The 27,171-nt window shown below is 45.3% G+C and overlaps 2 protein-coding genes across 7 annotated transcripts in view; both read left to right on the plus strand.

Moving 5' to 3' along the window:
• AGRN (agrin) overlaps positions 1 to 13,388 on the plus strand; it is a 268,660-nt gene extending 255,272 nt beyond the window's left edge. For 3 of the 6 annotated variants that reach the window (XM_042479221.1, XM_042479222.1, XM_042479226.1), the window contains 4 exons: positions 2,014 to 2,046; positions 4,788 to 5,012; positions 9,736 to 9,839; positions 11,118 to 13,388. In XM_042479221.1, coding sequence (XP_042335155.1) covers positions 2,014 to 2,046; positions 4,788 to 5,012; positions 9,736 to 9,839; positions 11,118 to 11,275 — 520 coding nt within the window. In that variant the 3' untranslated portion in view covers positions 11,276 to 13,388. The remainder of the gene's footprint in view (positions 1 to 2,013; positions 2,047 to 4,787; positions 5,013 to 9,735; positions 9,840 to 11,117) is intronic. The other 3 variants (XM_042479223.1, XM_042479224.1, XM_042479227.1) reach the window with 1 other exon arrangement.
• Positions 13,389 to 23,520: 10,132 nt separating this feature from the next.
• Positions 23,521 to 27,171, plus strand: part of LOC121937372 (tyrosine-protein phosphatase non-receptor type 11-like) — a 46,629-nt gene continuing 42,978 nt past the window's right edge. The window contains exon 1 of the mRNA XM_042480525.1: positions 23,521 to 23,616. Coding sequence (XP_042336459.1) covers positions 23,603 to 23,616 — 14 coding nt within the window. The 5' untranslated portion in view covers positions 23,521 to 23,602. The remainder of the gene's footprint in view (positions 23,617 to 27,171) is intronic.

The following is a 27,171-nucleotide window of genomic DNA, read 5'->3' on the forward strand; positions in this document are numbered from 1 at the left end:
AGTCCTTTATGGACCTCTTAGATCAATGGTCCCCAAACTGTGCCTTTTAAGAGACTTTGGACTTCAGCTCCCAGAAGTCTCAGCCATGTTGACATTAGTCTGGGATCCTGGGAGCTGAAGTCCAAAATCCATTAAAGAGCACAGTTTGGGGGCCACTGTCTTAGATGATGTTACAGAGGAGTTATTCTGCACTTCAAAGGAATTATCCAATGTGCTGAACCTATAGAAGAGGGATGAGATTCACTATGGTCAGGGCCTTTAGAGTTTGGATTAAAACCCAGCATACCTTCACCTCTCCACTGACATCGAGGGCACCAGATCCAATCTGCCCCAGGTTCTTTCATTGCAATCGATGCAAATATTCTCTCTGCGCAAATGCTCTAAATACTGCCCTCTGTGCAAATGTTCTAAAAGAGGCGCATAGTGTACTAGTTGAAAACAGGCTCCAAAACAAGGGGGAATGTTACTCTCAGGTTGTATCTCTGTAAAATCACACTGAGCAGGCTGACTTGACAGCCGTGAGCCAACGTTTGCTGGGGTTAAGGGTCTTGGTGCAATCTCTGCAGCTAAAAACATGTTCTCTGGACTTCAAATCCCATTCTGAAAAGGGGGAAACAACAGATCTCTGCCATGTCGCTGCCACTGAACTGCGTTAAAACAGCAAGGTGCCCTTGCATTCTGCTTTTTGTTGCGGTTGTTGTGGTTTAAGAGAATGGATGCAGGGGCTGGCTTATTTAAGAGAGACACCACAAGTTGTTTCAGGGACTGTTAATGTTTTGCATTGTGTTCCTGAAACAACCACCATTGTTTTAAATGGTAGACACCCTCTATGGTGTCCAGATGTACCCCTTTCCTTGGAATACACTTGTCCCTCCACATTCGCTGGGGTTAGGGACACAAGACCGCCCTGAATGTGGGAAAACCACAAATAACAAAAACACTATATTTTTACTTGAGAGAACACCTCTCTAGGAACCTCTAGGTCAGTGGTGGCGAACCTATGGCATGCATGCCAGAGAGGGCACTCAAACCCTTTCGGTGGGCACTCGTGCTGTTGCATTCGCCAGAGTTCATTACTAGAAAGCCAGAGGTACGTGGCACTTTGCCATAAATAAGTGGGTCTTGGGTTGCAGTTTGGGCACTTGGTCTCTAAAAGGTTTGCCATCACTGCTCTAAGTCTTCCAGTGCAACTTTTGGTTCAAGTTGGCCATAGAGTTGTGCTGGAAGACCTAAAGATCCCTAGAGAGAACATAATAACATCCGTGAATAATCAAATTCCACCAAAGTCAAAGCTGCAAATGTGGAAGGATGAGTGTGTATTGAATTGCCCTTGAACCACCGCATGCATTGATTTCAGAGCAAACCCGGTTGCCTCTTGCAAACTTGAGATGATGTTTTTACTCTTGAACATGTGGTCAATTATTCTGAAACGAAACAGAGCCCAGGATTGATTAGGAGGCTCTTTTTCTGGCTTGACACTCGCTTCCCTCTCTGGGTTAACCTCTTGTCCCTCGCTGACTAACCGCAAACTGCCATGACTTTAGGGGGCTGTTATAACGGATCATGTGGGCAAATGTAATTTTGTGGTGAAGTGAAAGTTTATCAGGATCAGCAAAGAGATAGGCGCTTGTCGATGCTTCATGCTCCAGCTCCTGATCGTGTTAAAAAATCCAGGATAGAAAGTAAAGTATAGGGACATTATTTGGGATTAAAAGGGGAATGATGAAGCATCCCTATTTATCCAGGGGCTCTGTTCCTTGCGCTCACTTCCCCTGTTGAAGGTTGTCCCTTAATGGTTTTAAGGGGCTGTTATTTCAGTGTTGTTATTTCAGAGGTTGAGAAACCCTGGAGATCAACCCCAGTGGTTTCGCCTTTCTCCTAGACAAGATCCCAGATTTGTGTATAGATCTTGCTAAAGTGTCACAGAGACTATGCACTTTCCCCTGCCACTCAGTCCACTGTTTGCCACATGGATGCTTATTGCATGCCTCCCCTTTCTTCCCTGCTTCTAAGTCCCGACGCACTGGACTATCCTCTGGATATCAGGTGAGTCTCAACAAGGCTTCCGCGCTTGTGTCTCTGGTGTCCAGATGTTGCGACCGCTGCCGCCGTTGTCGTTTCCATACCCGCATTCTGTTTTGCGCTTGTGCATGACTGCTACCTCATCACAACCTTTATTTTTTTTAATTGATCTATTTTTTAATTATCAATGCGAAAAACGGCATCGAACTTGTGGCCCGGCTCCTACTTCAAAGCAGGGCCCAAGCATTGTTCCAGTTGGATTTGCACGCCATATGTGGTGGATGCATCCTATTTCTAAGCTTTGGTAGACAGGGTTTGCAAAGAAGAATTGTGCACCTGATTCACAACATCAGAGCATCCATTATCTAACTCTCTGTTAGCCATATTTTCCAGTTATTGTCAGGCACTAGGAATTGGAGACTTTGGCCAAAGTGAGCCATGTGCCCATCGCAGCTGTTGGCACCTCTGTATGTGACCCAAGAGTGCAATGCATTTTTTACTAACTCCATCTAAGGAGAAATTCCAGCTATCCAGATCTGTACAGAATCAAAGGTTCAGGCTATCCATTCCAGCCATCATGGCTTCATGGGTCTGTCACATATCCAGTCAATTGGGATGTCAATCTATGGACCCATACAGACAGGCCAAAGTAAAGCTGCTTCGGGTCACTGTGGAGGTATGCTGTTTAAACGACACACGCATCTTAAGAGGCCAGAAGCTGCGCCAAAGCTGCGCTCCAGTCCTTAGGCCAGGAGTGTGGCTTTGGCACGGCTTCCGGACTCTTAGGACGCATGCAGCATTTAAACAGCATGCCTCCAAAGTGACCTGAAGCAGCTTTGTTTTGGCCTGTCTGTATGGGGCCTATGTAACTGGAATCAAACATTGTGAAGCCATTGGTCCTACTGAGCAAGGAAGGATGCCATGCCATCATAATCATGTCATCACTTTCCTTCTTTTTAAAGACATTTGATGTTAGTCCATTGAGACTGACTCTGATTCTGTTTTATATTATTTATTATTTTATTTTATTCTACCATATTTTTATCCTGGTCAATGACCGAGATAAATAACTACTACTGCTAACCAAGATATTGAAATAACCAACCACTGTGGCACCAGATTCCACATGTAAAAACAGCCTTCCTTGCGCCACTCTCCATTCTTTTAATGTGGACTTTGCCAACAGCCGCTGGCTATCTATTCCTATCCTGTGTCTAGTGAAGGATGAAACCCTTCCCCCCCCCCCCGTGCTGTTGTTGTTGGTGTTGTGTGTGTCGTCCTCTTTTGTGGTACATGAACGTTTCTGTGGCGGCAAAAATGTGAAAACCCTTCCTCTGGGACTCAGTTCTTCCGTACGTCTGTCAAAACAGCCGTCTTCTTTATAGGCGCACTATGACTCTTCCATGACAAATTAGTGTGCCAGTTGTGTATGCGGTGACTTTTGGAGAGTACTTGTCTCACAACTCTTCCCCTTCATTGTGTGTATCTTTGTGTTATGAACACTGGAGGAGAGTTGACTCATAATTCTTCGCCATACATCATTCTTAATGTATGTTTATGCGTTTGTGTTAGGAATGTTGGAAGGTAGTTGCTTTGCAACTCATCCCCTTCGCTCTGTGTGCATTTGTGTTATGCATGTTGGAGGATAGTTGTCTCATAACTCTTCCCCCTCGTTGTGTGTGTGTTTGCATTATGAATATTGGAGGGTAGTTGCCTTACAACTCTTCTCCCTCACTCCGTGTATGTTTGTGTTATGAACATTGGAGAGTAGTTGACTCATAACTCTTCCCCTTCATTCTATGTGTGTTTGTGTATTTGTGTTATGAATATTGGAAAGAGCTCCACAACTCTTCCACCTCACTCTATGTATATTTGTGTTATGAACATTGGAGAGCAGTTGACTCATAACTCTTCCCTTTCACTCTATGTATGTTTGTGTATTTGTGATATGAACATTGAAGGGTAGTTGACTCCAAGCTCTTCTCCCTCACTCTTTGTATGTTTATGTTATGAATATTGGAATATCACAACTCTTCCATCTCACTCTATGTATGTTTCTGTATTTGTGTTATGAATATTGGAAGTTGCTCCACAACTCTTCCACCTCACTCTGTGTATATTCTGTGTGTGTTTGTGTTACGCATATTGGAGGGTAGTTGACTCATAACTCTTTCCCCTTGGTCTATGTAGGCTTGTGTTATGAACATTGGAGGATAGTTGACTCATAATTCTCCCCCCTTTCATGTATATTTGTGTTGTGAATATTAGAGGGTACAGTGGTGCCTCGGGTTACGAAATTAATTCGTTCCGCCATTCCTTTCATAACCCGAAAATTTCGTAACCCGAAACACTTTTCCGTTAGCACTGGAAAGCCTATAGCTGCACTTTGCAGCATTTGAATTTCGCGCCGAAATGAATTTCGTAACCCGAAAAATATTTCGTAACCCGAAACAGTTTTTGCCAATCCAACTTTTTCGTATCCCGGAAATTTCGTAACCCGATCATTTCGTATCCCGAGGCACCACTGTAGTTGTCTCATAACTCTTGTGCCTCTTTTGGATCAGTCTGTGCCCCTTGAACCATTCTAGGCCCACAGACACAATGGTATACTTTGGCCCCTCAGATCTGACTCCAATGGGAACTGGGATGGTACACCAGCCACTCAACCCTCAAGGATGCCCAGAAAGAGGGTTTTGTGCGGGTGCAGGAAGGGGACCCCTTTCCATCTCAGAAACTGATGCCCTTCTCTTCTCATCTTGCCGCAGCGAGAAGGCCCTGCAGTCCAACTACTTTGAGCTGAGCATCAAGACCGAAGCCACGCAAGGCCTCATCCTCTGGAGCGGGAAAGCCCTGGACCGTTCAGACTACATTGCCCTGGCCATTGTGGATGGCCGCGTACAGATGACCTACGACCTCGGCTCCAAGCCGGTCATCCTGCGCTCTACGGTCCTGGTCAACACAAACCAATGGGTCCAAATCAAAGCCTACAGGTAGGTTGCCGGAAATGGTCAGTCACCTATATCCACAGGTTGTTTTTTTATCCCCAAATCCAAGCATCCACAGGTCGAAAATATTCCAAAACATATATAATTTCCAAAAAGTAAACCTTAGTTTTGCCATTTTACGTAAGGGACACCATTTTATTGTGCCATTGTATTGAATGGGGCTTGAGCACCCATAGATTTTGGTATCCGCATTGTGTCCTGGATCCAAATCCCAGCAGATGCCAACAGCCCACTGTATAAATGGCCAAAACAGAGACTGGGATTAGTAAATCACAACTAATATCTATCTGTAACGTCTTATCTGTTTTCCCTTTCCCTTTTGTTTCCTTCCATCCTCCCTCCTTCCTTGCTATCTCTCATTCTCTTTTCCCTTTTCTTTCCTTCCATCCTCCCTCCTTCCTTGCTATCTTTCATTCTCTTTTCCCTTTCCCTTTTCTTTCCTTCCTCCTTCCTTGCTATCTCTCATTCTCTTTTCCCTTTCCCCTTTCTTTCCTTCCATCCTCCCTCCTTCCTTGCTATCTCTCATTCTCTTTTTCCTTTCCCTCCCTCCTCCCTCTCTCATCTGTTTTCTTTTTAATAGAGAACTATTTCAAAATGCCACTGAGTTTTCTTTTCTTTCTCCCTGGTAAAGAATCATATCTTCTGTTATCTTTTCCCAGTTCCTTTCTAAGGACGTTTTTTTTGTTTGTGTTGAATTCATTTCAAAATTAAGGATTGTGTGTGTGTTTTAAAAGGGCCTAGAGCTAGAGGGGATCTGCAAATAGTGCATGGTCACTGTGTCACTGTGTGACCCATCTCTTTATGTCATCCGCTTTCAACCGGAGGAGTTCCAGCTCAGGAGCAGAGCACTTGCTTTTCATGCTGTAACTCTGATATTTCCAAGCTGGGGAAGTCCTGGGCCTGACGTGCCACTGATAAGAAAAGGCAGGACTGTGCTTGCTGGACCAGCAATCTGTTTTTGGAACTAATCCATATTCCATGGGTTGCAGAAACGGGGATTTCCATTGGGTGCAACTTTTCAAGACACAGCACTCTTGGCATCCGAAAAGTGGCATCACTAGAATTCCCGTCATTCTCTTATTTGAGGCATAACAGTCTCGCTGTTTCAAGCTTCCGGCCCTGAAATTTACCATTTTCCACTTGAGTACAAACTGACCCAAACATTTGGAAAGGCAGCATGCTATAATCCTAGCTGGAATGTGGATAGCACCTTTCAGAGGATATGTATGCTTACATGTCCAAAGGTGCGGCCACAGGTAGAACATTTGAGGTGCATTGTAAAAGGGCAACAACCACCTGCTATTTAATTGGGTACCATTGTGGTTCTGCTGCCAGGGATGCTTGGGGGATTTTCTTCTCTCTGATACACCAAAGTAACTTTGGCTGGCTTTGAGTTTGGAAAGCATGCCCTGTGAGGAGCAACTTAGGGAGCTAGAGATGTTTAGCCTGGAGAAGAGATGGTTAAGAGGTGATATGAGAGCCCTGTTTCAATATTTGAAGGGATGTCATATTGAGGAGGGAGCAAGCTTGTTTTCTGCTGCTCCAGAGACTAGGAGCAATGGATGCAAACTACAGGGAAAGAGATTCCAGCTAACATTAGGAAGAGCCTCTTGATAGTAAGGGCTGTTCGACAATGGAAGATGCTCCCTCGGAGAGTGGTGAAGTCTCCCTCCTTGGAGGTCTTTAAGCAGAGGCTGGATGGACATCTGTTGGGTATGCTTTGATTGAGAGTTCCTGCATGGCAAGGCATTGAACTGGATGGCCCTTGGGGTCTCCTCCAACTCTATTATTCTATGATTCTATGACAGTAAGGGCTGTTTGACAGTGGGTCTTCCAACTCTGTGATTCTATGAATATGATAAGCAGCGCAGCAAAAGAACTTGGGTCATCCCTCTACCTTGGTGCCATTTCCACATTAACACTTTTCCCTTTCCCTCCACCGGTTAAGCTCCTTCCTTCTCCACAAAATGAGATCAAGCAAGCAAAGGATCACCTTTAGAGGTTGGGCTGATCTGTGCCCTCCAGACTTGGCTGGTCACCAAAAGTAGCAGAGAGGGGGAAAACCTTGGATGACTCACAGGGCACAGGCTGCGCTCCTCCAGGCGCATGCCTCGACTTGCCCATTCGGGGCCCTAGGAAGAGGTCACAGAGGAGCACAGGGGGGAAAACTCACTCGCTCCAGATCCTAATGTCATCCAGGCTCTCCCTTTTCCTCTCTGTGGGTTTTTATTTATAGCGCATGGAGGCAGAAGTTGCACAGTCAGCCCAAGATCCGTGGCTGCCTGAAGGGGAGAAGCAGATGGTGCCAACCACCCACTCCTATCCAGGTGCAAAGGCAGCCTAGTTATTTTGGCCCAGGAGACACAAAATCCCTCAAGCGCTTCTCCCTGCCTCTATCAGTAGAAATGCAGGCATGACTCAGTTAATGAAGGTGATGCCTTCCTCGGCATTGCTACTTTCACAGATAACTTGGGTGCCAGAGGCAGAGATAACACGGGAACGGGAGGAGTTGGTTTTGACCCCACAAAACAGAGGAACACTTTGGTGTATTTCACTGCACTTTAGAACAGAATTCTATCCTATTCTATCCAGTGTATTTCACCAAACTTAGTGGTTTGAGTGTTGGACTGTGACTCTGGAGGCCAGGGTCCGATTCCCCGCTTGGCCATGAAACCCATTGGCTTTACCCAATGCTTTGTAACTGCAATAGCAAGTACATTTCTACTCCACTTATCCATGAACTCAAGACCCCCCTAAGCAATTTCTGTAAACCAATTACCCCCAACAAGCTGGGTCCGCATTTTATCAACCTATGAAAGGATGGAAGGCTGAGCATACCTTGGAGCCCTGGGATCGAACTCACAACCTTGTAGTTGCAGGAGAAGCATTTAACCACTGCGCCACCAGCGACATGCTTCTGCAATAGTAACAGAGACATGCATATGGAATCATTTGCTTTTTGAACCCGACACCTAATGCCTGAGATAGGACCATTTAGGGCAGGAGTGTAGAGTGGGCAGAGCGCTGCCCTAGGGATCTGTAATGCAAATGGGAAATGCCGACGTTTCTATGGCTGTTTCCAAATCAAGGATATCGTAAATCAAGGAAACCAATAAGCTTGAGTTCGTTAACTGATTAATTAGCCAATTGCATTTACATACAGGAGCTGTTTTTGAAGGAAGAAGCATTCTAACTCCATCCATTCAGCATTTGCCCATTAATTGTTGTTCTCTGGAGACGGTACCCTTTCCTTGCAAAGGCAATTTTAAAAGCGCACACACACACACAAAAATACTCCACGGCAGGCATTGCAATAATACTTTTCAAAAGGCCAGCAGTGATACGAATGCAAAAGGCAGAGAAAAGCCTTTTAAAGGCATACTGAGTATCAGAGACAATGCAAGGCCTAAAAATTCCCCACCACACTTAAAACACAGGATTAAAACGGCAAGATTTCCAACGCTTGCGAAAACAGAAAGACCTTTTGCTTTGTGCCCAGAGGACTTTATGCAAGCAAAGAGGGCATTCTGCACAAAGTGGCCACTGCTGAGAAGCCCCTTTCTCTTGGTGCAAGAGAAATTCTTCCGCCGCAAGATGGAAGGCAAATCCTACGTGTTTGATGTCCGGCATCTTCAAACATTTCAGCTTCTCGAGATGGAGTGAGACGTGCCAACTATTTATATACAAATGAATGGATGGTTTTCAGGCAGCATCCCGTTTCATAGAATCATAGAGTTGGAAGAGACCGCATCCCTGACAGATGGCCATCCAGCCTCCACTTAAAGACTCCAGAGAAGGGGGTTGTCATTTTTTACTCGATTTGTAGTTATGTCCCCACCTCACTGTCTTAAATGTTGTATCCAACCTCCTGTACAAAGAATGGGACACCTGGATCTTCTGCAATAGGAATGGCTGCTGGCTTTTGTGTCAGGTTACAGTGAACCTGCCCTGGGCTTTATTCCTGTCTCTAAAGGAGCAACCTGAGGTACTGCTCTCAGGATTTACTGGAATACTATTTTAGGCCATGTGCAGACCAGCCATTAAGGTGCCATGATGCCGTGCGCTGCTCCACACGATGTGCGGCGTTATGGTGCAGCACCAAAGAAGTACCTTCAAGCTGTGGCTATTGCACCCTTTCCAGGGTGCAAAAAGGAGCCACTTTTTGTGCCCTGGAAAGGCTGGATCAAGGCCATAGCATGGAGTTGCCTACAACTCCGAAATTTACCTTTAGCTTATTCTTCTTGACCTTCCTTCTCTTTAATGTTATGTGATCTTATTTGGATACTTCTCTCCAGTTATGTATATTGTTAAGTGGCTTTTCAAGTAATCCCATTACAATAATTAAATTAAAATAACCCTAAAATATGTATCATTATCTTTTTCTTAACTCCATTTTCATCCCGAAATTATCATTGCTTTCTATTCCTGTGAACCCATAAGAATTCTACATATCTATTTGTTTCCAGCCTCTGTCTTGATATATGCTTATAGATTCCAGAATTATTACTTTAACCATTAATAATTCAATAAGTCCTTACTGATCCCAAAAAATATCTTCCCAATATTGTAAAATTGGGGATCATTCTTGTTCCAGTTTCATTATGGGGAAACCAGCTCCCCAAAAGATCACTTGAGCCAAAGACTGGTTGCAAAACCCATTCAGCGAGAGCTCCAAACGCTTTGATAACCGCTTGCTTTTCCCTTGCAGAGTGCATCGAGAAGGGTCCCTCCAAGTCGGCAACGAAGCCCCCATCACAGGCTCTTCTCCTTTGGGAGCAACACAGTTGGACACAGACGGAGCCCTTTGGCTAGGTGAGTCTTTTGTCTACAAACCCCCCAAATTAATGCCCCCCAGATGAGAACAGAACTACCATCATCCCAATGGACAGGATGGCTGGGCATGATAGGAGCTGCAGTCCAGCACACCGGGATGCTGCTGAGGAAGGCTAATGATGCCATGCCCTGCAACATTTCGCAGATGCAAATTCTATGGGGAGTGAAAGAAAAGATCATGGGGGGGGCAGAATTCTTATTTTGGGGGAAGCAATGTCTTCATTTTACCTCCCCCCGTAGTTGTAGAATTCGAAGATATACTGTGTTAGTCTGTAGAATCATTATGTAGAGAGGTCTTGTAGCACCTTTGTGACTAAGGGGTATACCGCATTGCTAAAAACCCCGACTTACCCCTGCTGCATTGAAGTCTCTTTCGGGATAAAGTCGGGTATTGTCATACACAAAATGCCACCAGGCAGCCAAATCTCAGCTAACTGCCAGCTAAAAGCTGTGCTCAGCCAGACCCTTTTCAAGACGGGAAGCTCTCGGCTTTGCAAATCAGCCAGCTGAGCATGGCTTCTAGCCAGAAGTTAGCCAGGCTGCACTCAGCTGGTAGCGTCGGCACCATTTTGCGTATGATAACACCTGACTTTATGCCGAGACTTCGACCTGGCAGGGGTAAGTCAGGGTTTTTAGCAATGCGGTAAATTCCTAAGTGAAAGAAAGAAGTTGGCACCGTAAACGTTCATAGACTTTAGTCTACTTTCTAAGATGCATCTGGAATTAGACTGAAGTCTATGAAAGCTCATACTGCCAACTTCTTTCTTTCACTTAGACCTGGTATAGACTGGCACTTTGCACCAGCTTGGAGCCGAAAGTAGGGCTTGGGAGCTGCATGCTCCCAAGCCCTACCACGCTCCCAAGCCCTACCATGTGCCGCGGGTGCCATCTTGGTATGCTGCCATTTACACAGCGCACACAATGATGATGTGCCTTGTGTGCCACATCCAAACAGCACGGTGCATGAGGGATGTCACAGTGCCGCTCCAGGGCACTTAAGGCATCTCGGCAGTGGCAGAGAAAGGAGCTGTGTTTTGCAGCTCCTTTTTCCCAGCACATCGTTGCCGCGCCGTTTGGTTGGTGCGCCACGATCCGGGGGGGAATGAGCAGCCTCTGTCTGCCCCTTTCTCCCAATCTGTAGTCCCTAAGTCTCAAAGGTGCTACAAGATCTCTCTCTCCATAACTACACCCCTGTTTTGCCCTATTTGGGTTCCAGCCCCTTCCTTGCTGACTCGGTTTCCCCAACTGCCTTCACAGGAGGACTGGAGAAGCTCAGCGTGGCCCACAAGCTCCCCAAAGCCTACAGCACCGGCTTCATCGGCTGCATAAGAGACGTGATCATCGACCGCCAAGAACTGCATTTGGTGGAGGACGCTCTAAACAACCCCACCATATTACAGTGTTCGGCCAAATAAAGATGGCCGGCGGCACCTCCTTCCTCCCTTCTCTACTCCTCCCTCCACTTCTCCTCCTCCTTCCCTCTCTCTTCCTTCCTCCTCCTCCTCCCAGCTATTGCTGTAATTATTTTCTATTTTTGTAAACTTATTGCTTTTTATATTTTTGTGGGGGGAAGGGAGGGGGGAGAGCAGGGAGACAAAGAGGAGGATGAAGAGAGGACTTTCGGGGTGGGCCTTTATTTTCCATTCACTCGTTCGGTTGCGGCGTTATCTCATCCAAGCCAGTTGGACTCTTTTGAGAAGGAGCCAAGCCTCCATTTTTGAAAAAGAAAAACAGAGAGAGAGATAGAGAGAAAGAAAACAAAACTCCCAAGATGTGACCAAGGAACAAACATGCTTCTTCCAAACCCAGCCGCCCGCCCTGCTTTTGGACGTCATTGTCTGCTGTAAATGTCATTCATACTTGAAACAAATAATAATGATTAAAATAATAAAGATAAGGAGAAGAATCGGGTTTTGGCCGAAGCTGGCAAGGAGAAGACGGGCAAGTTTCCTAGGAGTCTGCAAAGATGTCCATTTGCTGTGACTTTGGAGAAAGACATACGTTGGGGGGATGAGAAGAGGCCATGGCCAGTAGCACATGGGAGCATGGGGAGCGTTGTGGGGAGAGGGCTGAGCCCATGTGAGGCATCTGCTGAGGACGTCCAAAGGACTTGGACCAAAACCTTCGGACCGACGCACTCGCCCTTTTAGTCTTTACTAGGCTTGCTATTATCTTGTACTCACAGTTAGGATGGCAAACACTGAATATGTCTTTTTCTTAACTCTTGCTCTCTCTTTGGACATGCTTCCGCTGATTCCAAAATGAACCGGGCATTGTTTTTCGGGTTATGTGGCCCTGTTCTAGAAGAGTTTACTCCTGACGTTGCGCCAGCCACAGATGGAGGCGAAACGTCAGGAATAAACTCTTCTGGAACACGGACACATGGACCGTAAAACCCACAAGAAAACTGTGGATGCCGGCCGTGAAAGCCTTCGGCATCACATTGAACTGGGGATTCTCCTCCCTGGCAAAATGGTTGGTCTGAAGGATGGAAAGGTGCGCTCTTGGGTTGAGCCAGTAAGGAGAGTAAGAGAGGAACGATAGGAGGGTGGGAAGCAGAGCTTGAACATCTTGCCCTTTTTCCAATGGCGGATTGTTGTAGTTGTAGTCCAAAATACAGTTGTCCCTCCATTTTTGCACCATGCACCATTTTAACCCTCTCTTTACCAGTCCCCAAAGGACCAAGACCGCGGACTCAAAGTCCGCGAAAATGGAGGGACGACTAGTAACTTTTTTTCTGGTGGGGAGAAAGTTGACAGTGTTCCCAGACAGCGCACCTTTCGTCAAATCAGTAGGAACATAATGTTTAGACAAATCCCCGTTCTAGTCTCTGGTGCTCAATGAAACGAGTGATGACACCTTACAAAACCAGCAGTAGACACCTTTTGGGTTTGTGTTCCTACAGGATCGGTTATGTTTAGATTGGCTCTTCTTGCCTTGTCTTTTATTCTCCGAAGAAAAAGCTTCCAGAGCCATTACTCTGTGGGCAAAGCGAGTGCTTTCACTGAACTGAAAGGACCTTTGTGGGGAAGACCGAGCGCGATCGCCCATCCCTTTGACACTGCCAAGAAGTGTGGGCATCTTTCGGAAAGGTCCGGGAATGAGGGTGACGCCGCCTTGTAATCCCATCTCCGAAAGCAAACTGCCCTATCAATGGGCAAAGCATAAGAGTGGCATCTTTCCCCCGTCAGCTCCACTCATCTTTCTTTGGTGCTCTGCCTTCTCTGCCTAATGTTGAGTCCCCATTCTCTCACACAAAACCCAGGGCTGTGCGTCATGGATGCCAGCGCACTGATCTGGTACTGACTTTGGAAGGAGGGGAAGGCATTATTTTTATGGTGTTCATGTGTGAGGCTGAAGTGGGAGGGGAACTGCGGCCCCAGAGACCTCTGCGCAACTTCCTAAAAGGATCCTGAAAGTAGCATCGGGGATGGAGGGCCTGAGACCTTTTGGGTACCTGTGGAAGGGGGGAAGCGTCATTCTCCCCGACTTGGTGGCAAACAATGTAATAAACAACAAAAACCTAAACTGACATTTTCCTGACTTTTAATGGTTCCACAAAACCGTTTGCGCAGAAGCAGGCTGCCTCTGCCCTTAGCAAAAGGACTGTCCTTTGCAGATCCAAAGCCCTAAGAGCAGCTAAAAAGTTGGCAACCCCAATTGCCCGTTTTAAATAACTCCCGCCCCTCTCCTCTGTGCACAAGAGCAGCTGCGGGACCTATTTCCACACGTTATTTTTATCCAGACATGTCTCGGCTTTGCCCGGCTGTGCCTCTCTTTGTTGTTTACAACAACCTACCAACAGGAGTAGGTTGGAGAGCTATTGCAGCAAAACGATCCTTGGAGACGTTGTGTATGTGTTGTGCCCACCCAAAAAGAAGAGTTCCCAGGAGGCCTTCGCCGCGATGTAAACTCTCCCCGAAATAGAATACCCTGGATCCCTTTCCAACAACCTGGCCTTCTCCGACCTGGGCATTTAGGAGCTCCCACTTGGTGCAAATGGGAAGATAAAGCCAGGTTAGTCTTAGAATCACTATGTAGAGAGATCTTGTAGCACCTTTGAGACTAATGGAAAGGAAGAAGTTGGCAGCATGAGCTTTCCTAGACTCCAGTCTACATCTGAATGCATCTAAGGAAGTAGACTGAAGTCTCCGAAAGCTCATGCCACCAACTTCTGTCTTTCTCTTAGTCTCAAAGGTGCTACAAGATCTCTCTCCATATTGAAACTGCCAGGTTTCAGTGGCATCGTACCTGAAGGACCAGCAGCATTTGGGGGGCTGAAGTCCAGATCATTGCTGCAAAACAATTTCATGTGCTGAGGGTTTTAACCATGCGTGGCACCTGAGCGCCAGTGTTGGCATCACAGGCGACGGAAAAGTCCCACCATTGATAGTTGCCATGACTTTCTTGAAACAAATATCTGTGGGCCCAGGGTAAAGAGAAAACTGAACACTTCTTAAAGGACCCCAAAACCTTCCCAAAAGATGTCGCAACCTTTCTTACAAGGCCTTTGTTCTTTTCTAAAGCTTATTTGGTACATTGACTTAGTGTATAGTGTTCACATAGAAAGAGGCAGCATGATTTAAGGGATAAAACAAAATACCAGTTTGCATTCCTATCCTATTGTATATTAACCAAATGGGTAAGATTTGGGACACACAACGGAAGCCCAGTGGACGATCTGTTTCAAGTCTGGAGATGGTAGCATTACCAAATGCATCTGAGGAAGCTATGGAGCTATCTGGCCATGTTCTAGAAGAGTTTGTTTTTGACTTTTCGCCAGCACCACAAACTATGTACAGCTTGGTGGGTGAGTCCAGTGGGGGTGGTTGGCTACCATGTCAGTGAACGGTGGATCTGTTTTGGGTTTTAGACCAAACTGTAGAGTCGTCATCTAAGGTTCTGAACCTTTCTGCTTTCTCCTCGAACGACTTCAAACTTGGCATGGATGCACTGTCCCACTGACATGGAAACCACTGGCAGTCTGGTTGTCTTCCATTATCATGGCACATTGTATTTGGGCTGCTATGGTCCTACATAGAAGCATACTGTAAGATAGTATGTGACCGCATTAAAAGCAGGGATGACCCAAGACATTTTGCAGCCTGAAGTGTCCACTATCAACTCAAGTCAAAGTGCACATAAGCCATTTGGGTAGGAAAATCTCACATGCCTCCTTGCTCAATCCCTGGAAATAAAACTGCTATGAGAATAACAACTCACAACTAGTTGTCCTTTCGTGACACTAAATCTGCTTCTTTAATGCCAAAATTAGCCCCAGTGTGATAAACTCCTATGTTGGGAGAAAGGATTCAACAACCTGGATGCAACCAAATCCAAAATCCACAGCAATGATATTGGCCAAGGAAAATGCACGGAATACATCCAGCGAGCGTTCGAAGCTCCACTGGCTTCTTCATCAGGCAAAGATGTTACAACTCGCACGGGAGGAGAAATGTGACAACATTTGAGTCCCAGGTGTGCCTTTTGCCTCAGAGGTGACTTCTGTTGTCAGTTAAAATGGTCTGGAGGGATTTCAATGCAGCCAGAAAGACAGGTAATAAAACGACAACTGCCTTAGCATTTGGACTCAAATTCAAGGCAGGTTCACTCTCCCACTGACACTAGAGATGCCAGCATTGACAGCGCCAGGATTGCCAGGCATGCATCAGTGAGAAGCACATAGGATCATAGAGTCAGAGAGTTGGAAGAGACCCCAAGGGCCATCCAGTCCAACCCCATTCTGCTAGGAATACATAGGATCCTAGAGAACATGTAGTCTGACCCCCTGTTCAACATCAGGATGGCACAGGAAGATGTGACCAACCAAAGGTTCTCTTGGCATAAAGAGTTTTGCCATGGGCCGCCCCTGAAGCTGAGACAGTGTGACCCTCACAGAAGAGAAGGGGGTGGCCAATGGCACTGCTCTTCTGCCAAGCAGGAATTATCCCAAAAGAGAAGAAGGGGAGGGGTGCAATGGCAGGGATTCGGCCATGGATAACACCTAGCATTGGAAGGCATTCCCAGGGGTCATCTTGTCCAACTGCCTTCTATACCTGGGATTATAGGGTTGACGTTGAGGCTGAGAGCATGGGACTTTGAGAGCATGGGACTTGCCCAAGGTCTCCCAGTGAATTTCTATGGTGAAGTGGGAGGCTAGAGTTGCAATCCCAGCTCAGCCATGGAAACCCATGGGCTGGCGTTGGGGAGGTCACACTCTCTTGTGCATGGATATTCTGATAGGTTTGCCTTAGCATCTGTCCTATGTTATTCTGCCCTATACTATCCTGTCCTGTCTTCAGAGATGCCAGCCACAGCTGCTGGTGAAACACCAGGAATAAACTCTTCTAGAACATGGCCACATGGCCCCAAACCCCCACAAAATCTATGGATGCTGGCCATGAAAGCCTTCGACTTCACACTTCCCATACTGTTTGAGAGTAGGACTAAGACTCCGGAGATCGGGGCTTCAATTCGGACACGAAACCCAGCTGGTGACTTCAAGTCACACTCTCTCAGCCTCAGAGGAAAGCAATGGCAAACTCCACTGAATAAATCTTGTCCAGAAAACCCTATGGTAGGTTCGCCTTAGGGCCACCATAAGTCAGAAACTCCTTCAAGGCACACAACAACAACAACAGATTCAGTTGCACTGCTGATAGAGAAAAGCCCAGTCACAATGCAGTAAAATCCCAAGGCCTGGGCAAAGACGGGGAAGAAAAATGCCATGCCTTGGCACAGCCTGGGATTGTCCTCTTCTCCGTTCTTCTTCTTTCTTCTTCTCCAGCTGAGCCTCCAAGAGCAGCCGTCCTCCCAACAATGGCCTTGTTGTCCCATGGCCTCATAACTTCTGTGCCTCTTTGCCTTGTGACGCAAAGCGAGCCGGGGAAGGCGGTGGCTGGTGTCTGCTGGCAGGGGATGAAAACATGGGGCCGCGCCAACTACAAGCCGAAAAAGGAGGCAGCGGGAGGAAGACAGTAGGCCTGGCTGGAGAGTTTCCTGGCCGGTGCGACTGAAGCAAGAACGTTGCCTTTGGAGCGCATGCTTGCCAACTGTCCCAGTTTAGCGGGCACAGTGCCAGTTTGTCTTGTGTTGTCCCACTTCTTTAGCTGTCCTAGTTTCTCTTCCTGCTGTTGCTTTCCCCCTTTCGTCATCTGCTTTGTTCAGTTGCTGCAAACTGAATTCAAAGTGCACTTCATTAACTCCGCAGAGAGGAGAGGAAGGGATGCAAGCAAGTGCATTTCTATACCGCTCACCGATGTACTAAGGTAAAGGTAGTCCCTTGACATGAATGTCTAGTCGTAACCGACTGTAGTCAGTGGTCATCTCAGTTTCGAAGCAGAAGAGATAGCATTGTCTGAGGACTGCTCTGGTGCTCAGGTGTCCAGCATGACTCCACCGAACGCTGTTACCTTCCCACCGAGAAGTGGTACCTATCAATCTACCTGAATTTGCAAGCTTTCAAACTGCTAGGTTGACAAAAGTTCGCTGCATCAGTGGCATTCAGGCCTCAGACTACCAACCTTCCAATCTTCAGAATTGGCATCTTAACCACTAAGGCACTGCGCTTAAGCTGGGGACTCATTTTTGCAACCGACCGAAGGATGCCAGGCTGAGTCGACCCAGAGCCCCTGGCTGGGATTGAACTCACAACCTTGCGGTTTATGAGTGAGTGGCTGCGATACAAGCATTTAACCACTGCGCCACAAGCAGCTGCAGCATTGCCTACTTTGTGTGCTCTTCCTCACTGATAACCTTAGCAATCTTGGCTATACTCTGATGCCGCATGGCCACCTGTATCCCAGATTTCATCTCTGAAATGTGGGAGGGTATGGAACTGGACTAGTGACATCCTCTTGGCATAGAGACGTTGTGTATTTGTTCCTGATGTTTCGCCTGCATTTGTGGCTGGCATCTTCAGAAGGTGGTGGTATGGAAGTGTCTGGGGTATATATTGTGGGACCCTTGCTTGGGAAGAAGTGTTTACATGTTAAAGGCTACTAGACGTAGAGAAAGGTTCTTGGAGACCAGCTTAACTGACATGGAAAGCCACGTTGTGTAGAGAAGCATCCTTCCTTCCTTCCTTCCTTCCTTCCTTCCTTCCTTCCTTCCTTCTTCCTTCCATCTTCCTTCCTTCCTTCCTTCCTTCCTTCCTTCCTTCCTTCCTTCCTTCCTTCCTTCTCCTTCCATCTTCCTTCTTTCCTTCCTTCCTTCCTTCTTCCTTCCTTCCTTCCTTCCTTCCTTACTTCCTTCTCCTTCCATCTTCCTTCCTTCCTTCCTTCCTTCCTTCCTTCCTTCCTTCCCCTTCCATCTTCCTTCCTTCTCCTTCCTTCCTTCCTTCCGAACAAAACAAGCTTATTGATGTTAGGTGACTTCTAGTGGGGTCTCCTCCAACTTTATGGGCCTATGATTCTGTGCAAGCATCTGAACTCGGGTCCGAACTGTGGTCTCTTAGTCCACCGGCTCCCTCCCTCTTTACGATGTTTAAAAAGACACAAGAGGAAAAGCAGAAAAGGAAGAAATGGGGGGAACGAAAGAAACGATGGAGGAAACAGAGGAAAACCACACCGCTGCTTCTTCATGCAACGCAGGTTCTCATGGAAACAGACAACTTGCAGTTCAAAAGTTACCAATTACAGCTGTCACTCCAAGTTCCCCCCAAAGAAATTAGTTGCCATGACAGTTATAACTTCTTTAACACTAACCAAAAATCATTGTTGCTTTAGTTACTTCTGCAAATCCGAAGGGAATCTGTTCAAGCCACATTGAGACCTTCGGATACAGTATGGGAAATCAATCAATCAATCAATCAATCTAGACTCACTTCAAGCTCATCACCTCCTCAATGCTCACAACAAAGCGTGTCTGCACTTGGATCATGGCGTTTCCCCGTGATTCCCATGATAACATGTTCCTCCTTATGGTGGAAACCATTAAAAAGATGGAGCAGGTGCTATTCTCAGGCAGAGATGTAGGAAGCATTGGGATCTCCAGATGTTGTCAGGGTCCCAATGACTCTATGCACCCCAGCAGATCTACGGGGATGATGGGAGTTGTAGCCCAACATCTGGAGATCCTCAGCAGACCCATACCTGGAAAAAAGGCCGCACATTGTTGTTGTTTTTAACTGAGATCAAGGAGAAAAACGAGCAAACTCTATCCAACCAAATGGAAAAGATTGCACCTGGTTTGTTTCAGGCCCAAAGCACACTGCAGAAATAATCTAATTTGAGACTGCTTTAACTGCCTTGGCTCAGTGATAGGGAATTCTGGGAACTGTAGTTTACTGGAGCACCAATGCCTCCAGAGAAGACACGAGGCCTCCCCAAACGACGCCAAATGCAACTGAGGAAGCTTGCAACATGTATAATGGACATTTGGGCTGGCCCTATAAAGGTATCACTGTTATGAGGATTTTGGATGAAACTGTATAGCCGATAGTGAGGGAGGCTGGGAGTTGTAATCCAAGCGCATCAGAATGGCGACAGAATGGCAGAGTTGCGCCGGAGGAACCGAACCGGGTTATTTCCCTGTCTTTCAGACGGAGAAACCAAAAAGTCCATTTAAACCGGGGCATTCGGCACCGGATCCCTTCGCGATTCTTTTTTAGAACCGCAACGATCCGCATCTCTGATAGTTTGAGTAAGCTATCGGATCGTTTCGGATCGTGCAGCCACCGTTCAGGAAGTCCATTTTGATCCAGTGACGAATGGGAACTTCGGACTGGATTTAAATGCCACGGAGAGATCCGCTGCCTTAAAATGAAGTCGGAACGGAGCATCGATTTTGAATCGATTCACAGACGCGAATCTCTCTGTGCAAAAAACCTACGTATGACCGGCCCCAAAAGGAGAACCAGGATGTTGCCGCACCACCAACCCGAGTCTGATGGGACGGAAATGGCTTTGGGTTCATTCAAATCCCTGGAGACACTTCTGCAGCCAAAGACAAGGCATTGTCTGTCTTGACTGTCTGACTTGGTGGCGAAGGCTCAGGAGAGAGAAGGGCTTTTTTGTTCCCTTTCGCTTCCCTTCTTTGGGGATGGAAAAATTGACCAGAGTCCACCACAATGACCCCTCAGTCATCTCAATGGAAAGCTTTCGGAGGGGCAGCTGGGGTCCTTTGGGGCTGGTCTCCAGAGAAACGCTGGTTTAAAGGCTCCTGTTTCTGCCTCGCATGGCATTGCCTCATGGCTGTCACATTTCATGAAGTCATCTGTGGCTCTAAGTTCTCTGGATTTCCCCGAGACAGATGCCGCCTTTCCCTCGTCTTATTATAGATCCCTCCAGCGATGATTCTGCTCCACTCCGGAGGGGTTTTTTTAGTTCTCATTTGTTGTCTCTTTGACCCACAGCAACCCAATGAATGGGAATGTGGAGAGATCTTGTGGCACCTTTGAGACTCACCGAAAGGAAGACCTTGGCAGCATGAGCTTTCCTAGACTTAAGTCTACTTCCAAATGCATCAAAGGAAGTAGACTTGACTTAACAAAGTGGGTGGCATTCCAGGCTCAGCTGGCCGGATCCAAAATGCTTGGCACCCAAAGTGTTTTGGATTTTGGGAAGACTTGCATATACATATGTAGAGAGATCTTTGAGACTCGCTGAAAGGAGTTGGCAGCGTGCACTTTCCTAGACTTGAGTCTACATTTGGGTGCCAAGGAAGTGCCATAGGCTGGTGGCGCATGCAAGGGTCCTGGTAGCTCTGTTTAAAAGGATCCAGGTGCAGGAAAGGCGATGGGGAAAAACTATGCATCAGTTCAGCTCCAAACGATGGGTAGTGATCATGCTCTTGGTTTGATCGCAGGTCGTAAGGAAAGGACAGCAGAGGCAGTAAATCTGACAAATGGTTACTAGACGAGGACATTACAGGGAAATAAAACCAATAGTCTTGAAGGAAACGCCGGGGGCAATGTTATCACCAAAGTCCAATTCTCCAAGCAGCACTCCATCAAACTAATGGCGGTGCTTCCTGATCCATCTTTCCCTCAGCGAAGCAAAGGCAAGGGGTCAGAGCGACTGCTGAGCATCATGGGGAAAAAAACAGGTTTGAGCCCTGGTCCAAAAGAGAACAAGGCTCAGGGAGCTTGGACGAAGTGACCACTATGCCACATTGCCCTAATAATGTGGTAATATTAATATTAATAATAATAATAATCATAGAATCATAGTGTTGGAAGGGACCCCAGGGCCATTCAGTCCAACCTCATTCTGCCATGCAGGAACTCACAATCAAAGCATCCCTGACAGAAGGTGCATTTTCTTACTTTCGGGATGTCAGCGACGATACATTTCTGATATCACTTTATCTGTGCAATTGCATGTGATAATCATTCGCACGATTACTCGCCATTTGCACTTTATTTGCAAGATGCTTTAAATGCCCTTTAATGCTGAAATTAGCCCCAGTGTGATAAACTCCACAGTGAGGATGCAGCAAGCTTGTTTTCTGCTGCTCCAGAGAATAGGAGACAATGGAGCAATGGATGCAAGCTCCAGGAAAAGAGATTCCAACTCAACATTTGGAGGAACCTCCTGACAGTAAGGGCTGTTCGACAGTAGAACATACTCCCTTGGAGTCTCCTTCTTTGGAGGTTTTTATGGCCATCTATCGGGAGTGCCTTGATTGAGAGTTCCTGCATGGCAGAATAGGGTTGGACTGGATGGCCCTTGGGGTCTCTTCCAACTGTAGGATTCTATGGCTTTGGGCAAGTTGCACCATCTCAGCCTCAGAGGAAAGCCAAGGCTCACCTCCTCTGAACCAACCTGGCATTAAAAAACCAGTTCTCCTTAAAGCCAGAATCGACTCAAGGGTACCCAAGTGGAAACCCCTGCAACCCAAACCTGGCCTAGGCTTACTCAGAGGTGTAAATGCTGCTGAGTAGTTGCCATGTGTGCTCAGAGGTGCAAAGCCTCCAAGAGTTGTGCCTGGCCCCATATGTTCCTATGTATGTCTCAGGTGGGTCTCCTTCCCAGGTAAGGATGAGCAGAGGACCACCTTTGGGTCCCTTGGATCTCTATTGCCCCCTAGTGGCCAGTTGGGTTTAGTGAGGCTGGTTATGACCCAATAAAGGGTCCAAAGCACACTGCAGAAATGGTCCACTTTGAGACTGCTTTAACTGCCCTGGCTCAGGACTAGGGAATCCTGGGAATTGTAGTTCATTGCGGCACCACAGCTACACAAAACTACAGTTTCCAGAATTTCCTAGCATTGAGCCAGGGCAGTCAAAGTGGTCTCAAACTGGATTATTAATATTTATTTAATAAATATTTTATAAATAATACCTATAAATAAATAATACATATTCTCTGTTTATATGTATTATTTAAATAAACAGTGCATATTATTTAAGCTGCTATTGCTGTATTGAAACACATATTAAATAAATAATATATAGTATTTAAATAAATAATACATATAAATAAATATCTTTTTCTTGCTAACTGCCCTCGACTCGATCTCAAATCATGGTGCATATTATTTATTTATTTATATGTATTATTTAAATAAACAATACCTACTAGATAAGCTGCTATTGCCATACTGAAATAAATATTAAATAAATAAATAATAGATATTATTTATTTAAAGAAATAATCCATATAAATAAATATTATTGATTTATATGTATCGTTTAAATACACTATTATTTAAGCTGCTATTGCTATACTGAAATACATATTAAATTTATATAATTAATATAATATAATATAATAATTTATTACTATAATAATAATGTAATAATTACTAATATAATAGATTAATGTAATATAATAATAATTTAATAATATAATAATTAATATAATTTATTATAATTAATTTAATATTTGATAATAATAATTTAATAATCATATATGTAATAATTAATATAATTTAATATACTTAATTTAATATAATTTGATAATTATTTAATATAATATAATTCAATCATATTTTAATAATTATAGAATATAATTTAATAATATTTTAATAATTATTGAATATAATTTAATAATTAATATAATATAATTCAATCATATTTTAATAATTATAGAATATAATTTAATAATTAATATAATATCTCAATGATATTTTAATAATTATAGAATATAACTTAATTATAATAATTTAATATAATATAATTTAATAATAATTTACTAATTAATATAATTTAATAATATAATGCAATATAATAATTTACTAATTAATATAATTTAATAATAATAATTTACTAATTAACGTAATATAATATAATAATTTACTAATTAATATAATTTAATAATAATAATTTAATATAATAATAATAATAATAATTTAATAATATAATATAATTCAAATCAATACCTATTATTTAAGCTGCTATGGCTATACTGTACTGAAATACATATTAAACCACCAAACAAATAAATACAGTAAAGTGAAGGGCTCTGTCCCTTTAAGGGCGTTGCTGGGCGGGGCCCGTTGCTAAGCAGACGCGATTGGCGGGGAGGGGATTCCCCCTCTGCCTTCGTCACGCATAGGGAGGGCTTTCCCGGTGGTTTTCCAAAGGCCCGCCTGAGCGGGGAGTGGGCGTGTCCGGGCTGCCTCCGCCTCCGACCAATGGGAGGCCTGGGCGTCGGGTGACGTTGCCATATATGGCAGAAGGGGGCGTGGCTGGGGCCGCCGGTGTGGGCTTAGGGCGGCCACTCCTTGGGGTTTCTTTGGGGTGGACCAAAGGCTCAGCCAGCGAGGGAGCCATTCGCAGGGTCGCCTCTGCCTCCAGCATGACCTCCCGCAGGTAAGGCAGGGAAGGGGAAAGGGTCCTGAGGCCGAATCCTGGGCAGGGAAAGGGATGCCTTTCCCCCACGTGCAGAGAGACTGCTCCTGGGGCTGGAGGCTCCCATCCAGTGGGGCCACCCTCCCCGCAAAACCTCCCCAAAATGACTCAATAAAACTCCATGGGGAAGGGATCTAGGAGTCCTAGTAGACCACAAATTGAACATGAGCCAACAGTGTGATGCAGCAGCTCAAAAGGCCAATACGATTCTAGTCTGCATCAATACAAGTATAGATGCCAAGTATAGAAGTGTATCAATAGAAGTGTAGATTGAGGGAAGGCATAATAAGCCTGAGGGCAGGGAAATGTCTAATTAACCAATTGTAAGCTGCTCTGATAGCCTTGGCTGAAGAGCGGGGTGTTAATTAATAATAATAATAATAATAGTAATAATAATAAGGTATTATTATTATTACTATTATGCCACTCTATTCTGCTTTGGCGTTTCATTTGGCCAATAAAGGCATCACCAATGGATGTTTGTTTGGATGAGTCAACAGTGTGATGCAGCAGCAAAAAAGGCCAATGCGATTCTAGGCTGCATTTATAGAAGTATAGTGGATCATATAGATACAGAAGGGTAGAATATATCATTAGAAGGACAGAAATCAATAGAATGCATATCAATATATATATATCTGCCAGACATTGACCATAGAGTTGTGCCGGAGGAGCTACAAATGCCTAGCTGAGTGTCCTCTCTAGAAATCTCTATACAGTATCCTTTGGTGTGACTTAAAGTTGACCATAGAGTTACGCCGGAGGACCTAGATGTTCCTAGAGAGGACATATTAATCGAATCCGTGAATGATCAAATCCGCAAATATCAAAGCTGCAGATATGGAGGGGTGAGTGTGTGTGTGTGTGTGTGTGTGTGTGTGTATATATATATATATATATATATATATAGGTGTATTGATAAAAGTATTGATCGAGGGAAGGCATAGTGCTGCTCTATTCTGCTTTGGTCAGGCCTCCTCTGCAATAATCTTGTGTCCAGTATACTCTGTATCATAGAATCATAGAGTTGGAAGAGACCCCAAAAAGGGCCTTGATCCAGTCCATCCTCATTCTGCCATGCAGGAACTCTCCATCAAAGCACCCCCATTGACAGATGGCCATCCAGCCTCTGTTTAAAGACCTCCAAAGAAGGAGACTCCATCCCCTTCAAGGGAATGTGTTCCACTTTCAAACAGCTCTTACTGTTAGGATGTTCTTCCTAATGTTGAGCTAGAATCGCTCTTTCTTAGACCCTATTCTCTGGAGCAGCAGAAAACAAGCTTGCTCCATCCATCCTCAAGGGAAGTCATATTGATGTTGGAGCAAGCTTGTTTTCTGCTGCTCCAGAGAACAGGACCTGGAACAATGGATGCAAAGTGCAGGAAAAGAGATTCCACCTCAACATTAGGAGGAACTTCATGTTGCTGTCATTGTCGTTGTCGTATCTTGGTTAGTATCACTTACCGACAACAACATCCCAAGCTCCCTGGCGAAACAAAGCACAAACGCAACGTTACGAAACAAACCACTATCACGACAACAACAGATTGCAACGGGGTGTTTAAAACACACCGAAGAGACACATGTTTACGACTTCCTTCCTTGCAGATTTTGCTCCGACTGACTCTTGTTGTTCCTCGTCCTTTAAATATAACCCTACAATTCTCCATTTCATCTACAATCAGGTTTACTTACTACTTATTGCAAACCGATTCCTTATTGCAAAGTAGACATATATATGTTCCCCTCGCTTTAGAATTGTTTGTTGTGGGCTTGGGAACTTTGCATTGCCGCATGGCAGGACAAATGGGACCCTGCCTCCTTTTCCTGCGTCTGACGTTCTCCGTCTATTTTTGTCCCTATTTCTTTCCACTTTTCCTTCCTTCCGCTCCTTTTTGTCCTAAAGGTTGCCGTTCTGACAGTGCTTAAAGTTGTATGGTTGGCGTCGAAAGCCATGCCTCTGCGCATGAGCCGAGTGCAGCATCTTTAGGATTCCTCTATTGAAATAGATGATATTTCTTTCCACTTTAAGCAAGTCCCTGTTTGTTCTGTATTCGGCAAGGGCTTAAAGTTATACAGTCTCATTGAAAGCCATGTTGGTGGACGACTCTGAGCATGTGCCGAGTGCAGAACCTGTAAAGTGAGATGGTTTGCTTTCAAAGCAACGTTGGGGGAAAGGTGGAGGGCGCCTCTGCGCATGGGCTGAGCGCAGAATCTGAAAGGTAGAATGCCTTGCTTTCAAAGCAATGTTGGGGGAAAGGTGGAGGGTGCCTCTGCGCATGGGCTGAGCGCAGAATCTGAAAGGTAGAATGGTTCACTTTCAAAGCAATGTTGGGGGAAAGGTGGAGGGCGCCTCTGCGCATGGGCTGAGCGCAGAATCTGAAAGGTAGAATGGTTCGCTTTCAAAGCAACGTTGGGGGAAAGGTGGAGGGTGCCTCTGCGCATGGGCTGAGCGCAGAATCTGAAAGGTAGAATGGTTCGCTTTCAAAGCAATGTTGGGGGAAAGGTGGAGGGTGCCTCTGCGCATGGGCTGAGTGCAGAATCTTTAGAATATCTCTATTGTTTGTAGTGTAGATCATGATGTTTGCAATGCAGAAATAGATGAGTGTGATTCTGAGCCCGGACGAATTGAATTCCTTACTACTGAGTAGTTAATTTCCCCCTCTCTATGACTTACAGAACATGGAGGACCATTTCCCCTAATTCCACACCCTCAGAGCTATTGCAACAAGATGCGTTTGTGCTTTCAAGGCATTGGGAACGGCTGGTCGGAGAGCATTTCTTCCAGCCTGACGTCACCCTCTTTTAACCTTGTGACACTTCTCTAAAAGGGAACTTGTTTCTTCCTCCAAAACAGATAAATATATAAATACCTGGAATCCCGAATTGTTGCGGCTATTTTGGGGTCATTGGGTAAAGGATGTTGGGATCATCCTTTGCAACATTTGGAGGGGTCATTCACACTTACTTTTTTTGGATGGGGAGATCCACATCTCTGCACCATTTCAGAAACTGTTCGGAGTTCCCACTACGTTTGCCGCGCCCGAATCTCTCCGTGCCATTTGAACCCCGTGAAAACGAAGGGGCGACTGTATTTTCAATCTGTAGATGGTCAGATCTGTGGATAAAAAATACATGGATATGATGGGCTGATTGTATAGGGTTTCCCCCCCTCTTGTGCCTTCATGTTGTTTCCAACTTACGACATCCCTTGGCAGAGTTTCTTGGCAAGGTTTGTTCAGAAGACATTTGCCATAACCTTCCTCCCAGGATGAGAGAACGCAACTTTCTTAAGGCCATCCAGTGGACTTCCATGGCTGAGCATGGATTCTGAACCTGGTCTCCTGGGTTGTAGTCCAATGCTCAAACTACTGCAGCCACACACTCACAAACCATAAGGTTGCGAGTTCAATACCAGCGAAAGGGCTCAAGCTCGACTCAGAGGTTGCTAAAATGAGTCCCCAGATTGTTGGGGGCAATTAGCTTACAATTTGTAAACCGCTTAGTGCACTGATA

This window comes from Sceloporus undulatus, chromosome 7 (genome assembly GCF_019175285.1).
Source record: "Sceloporus undulatus isolate JIND9_A2432 ecotype Alabama chromosome 7, SceUnd_v1.1, whole genome shotgun sequence".
In the NCBI taxonomy this organism is placed as follows: domain Eukaryota; kingdom Metazoa; phylum Chordata; class Lepidosauria; order Squamata; family Phrynosomatidae; genus Sceloporus; species Sceloporus undulatus.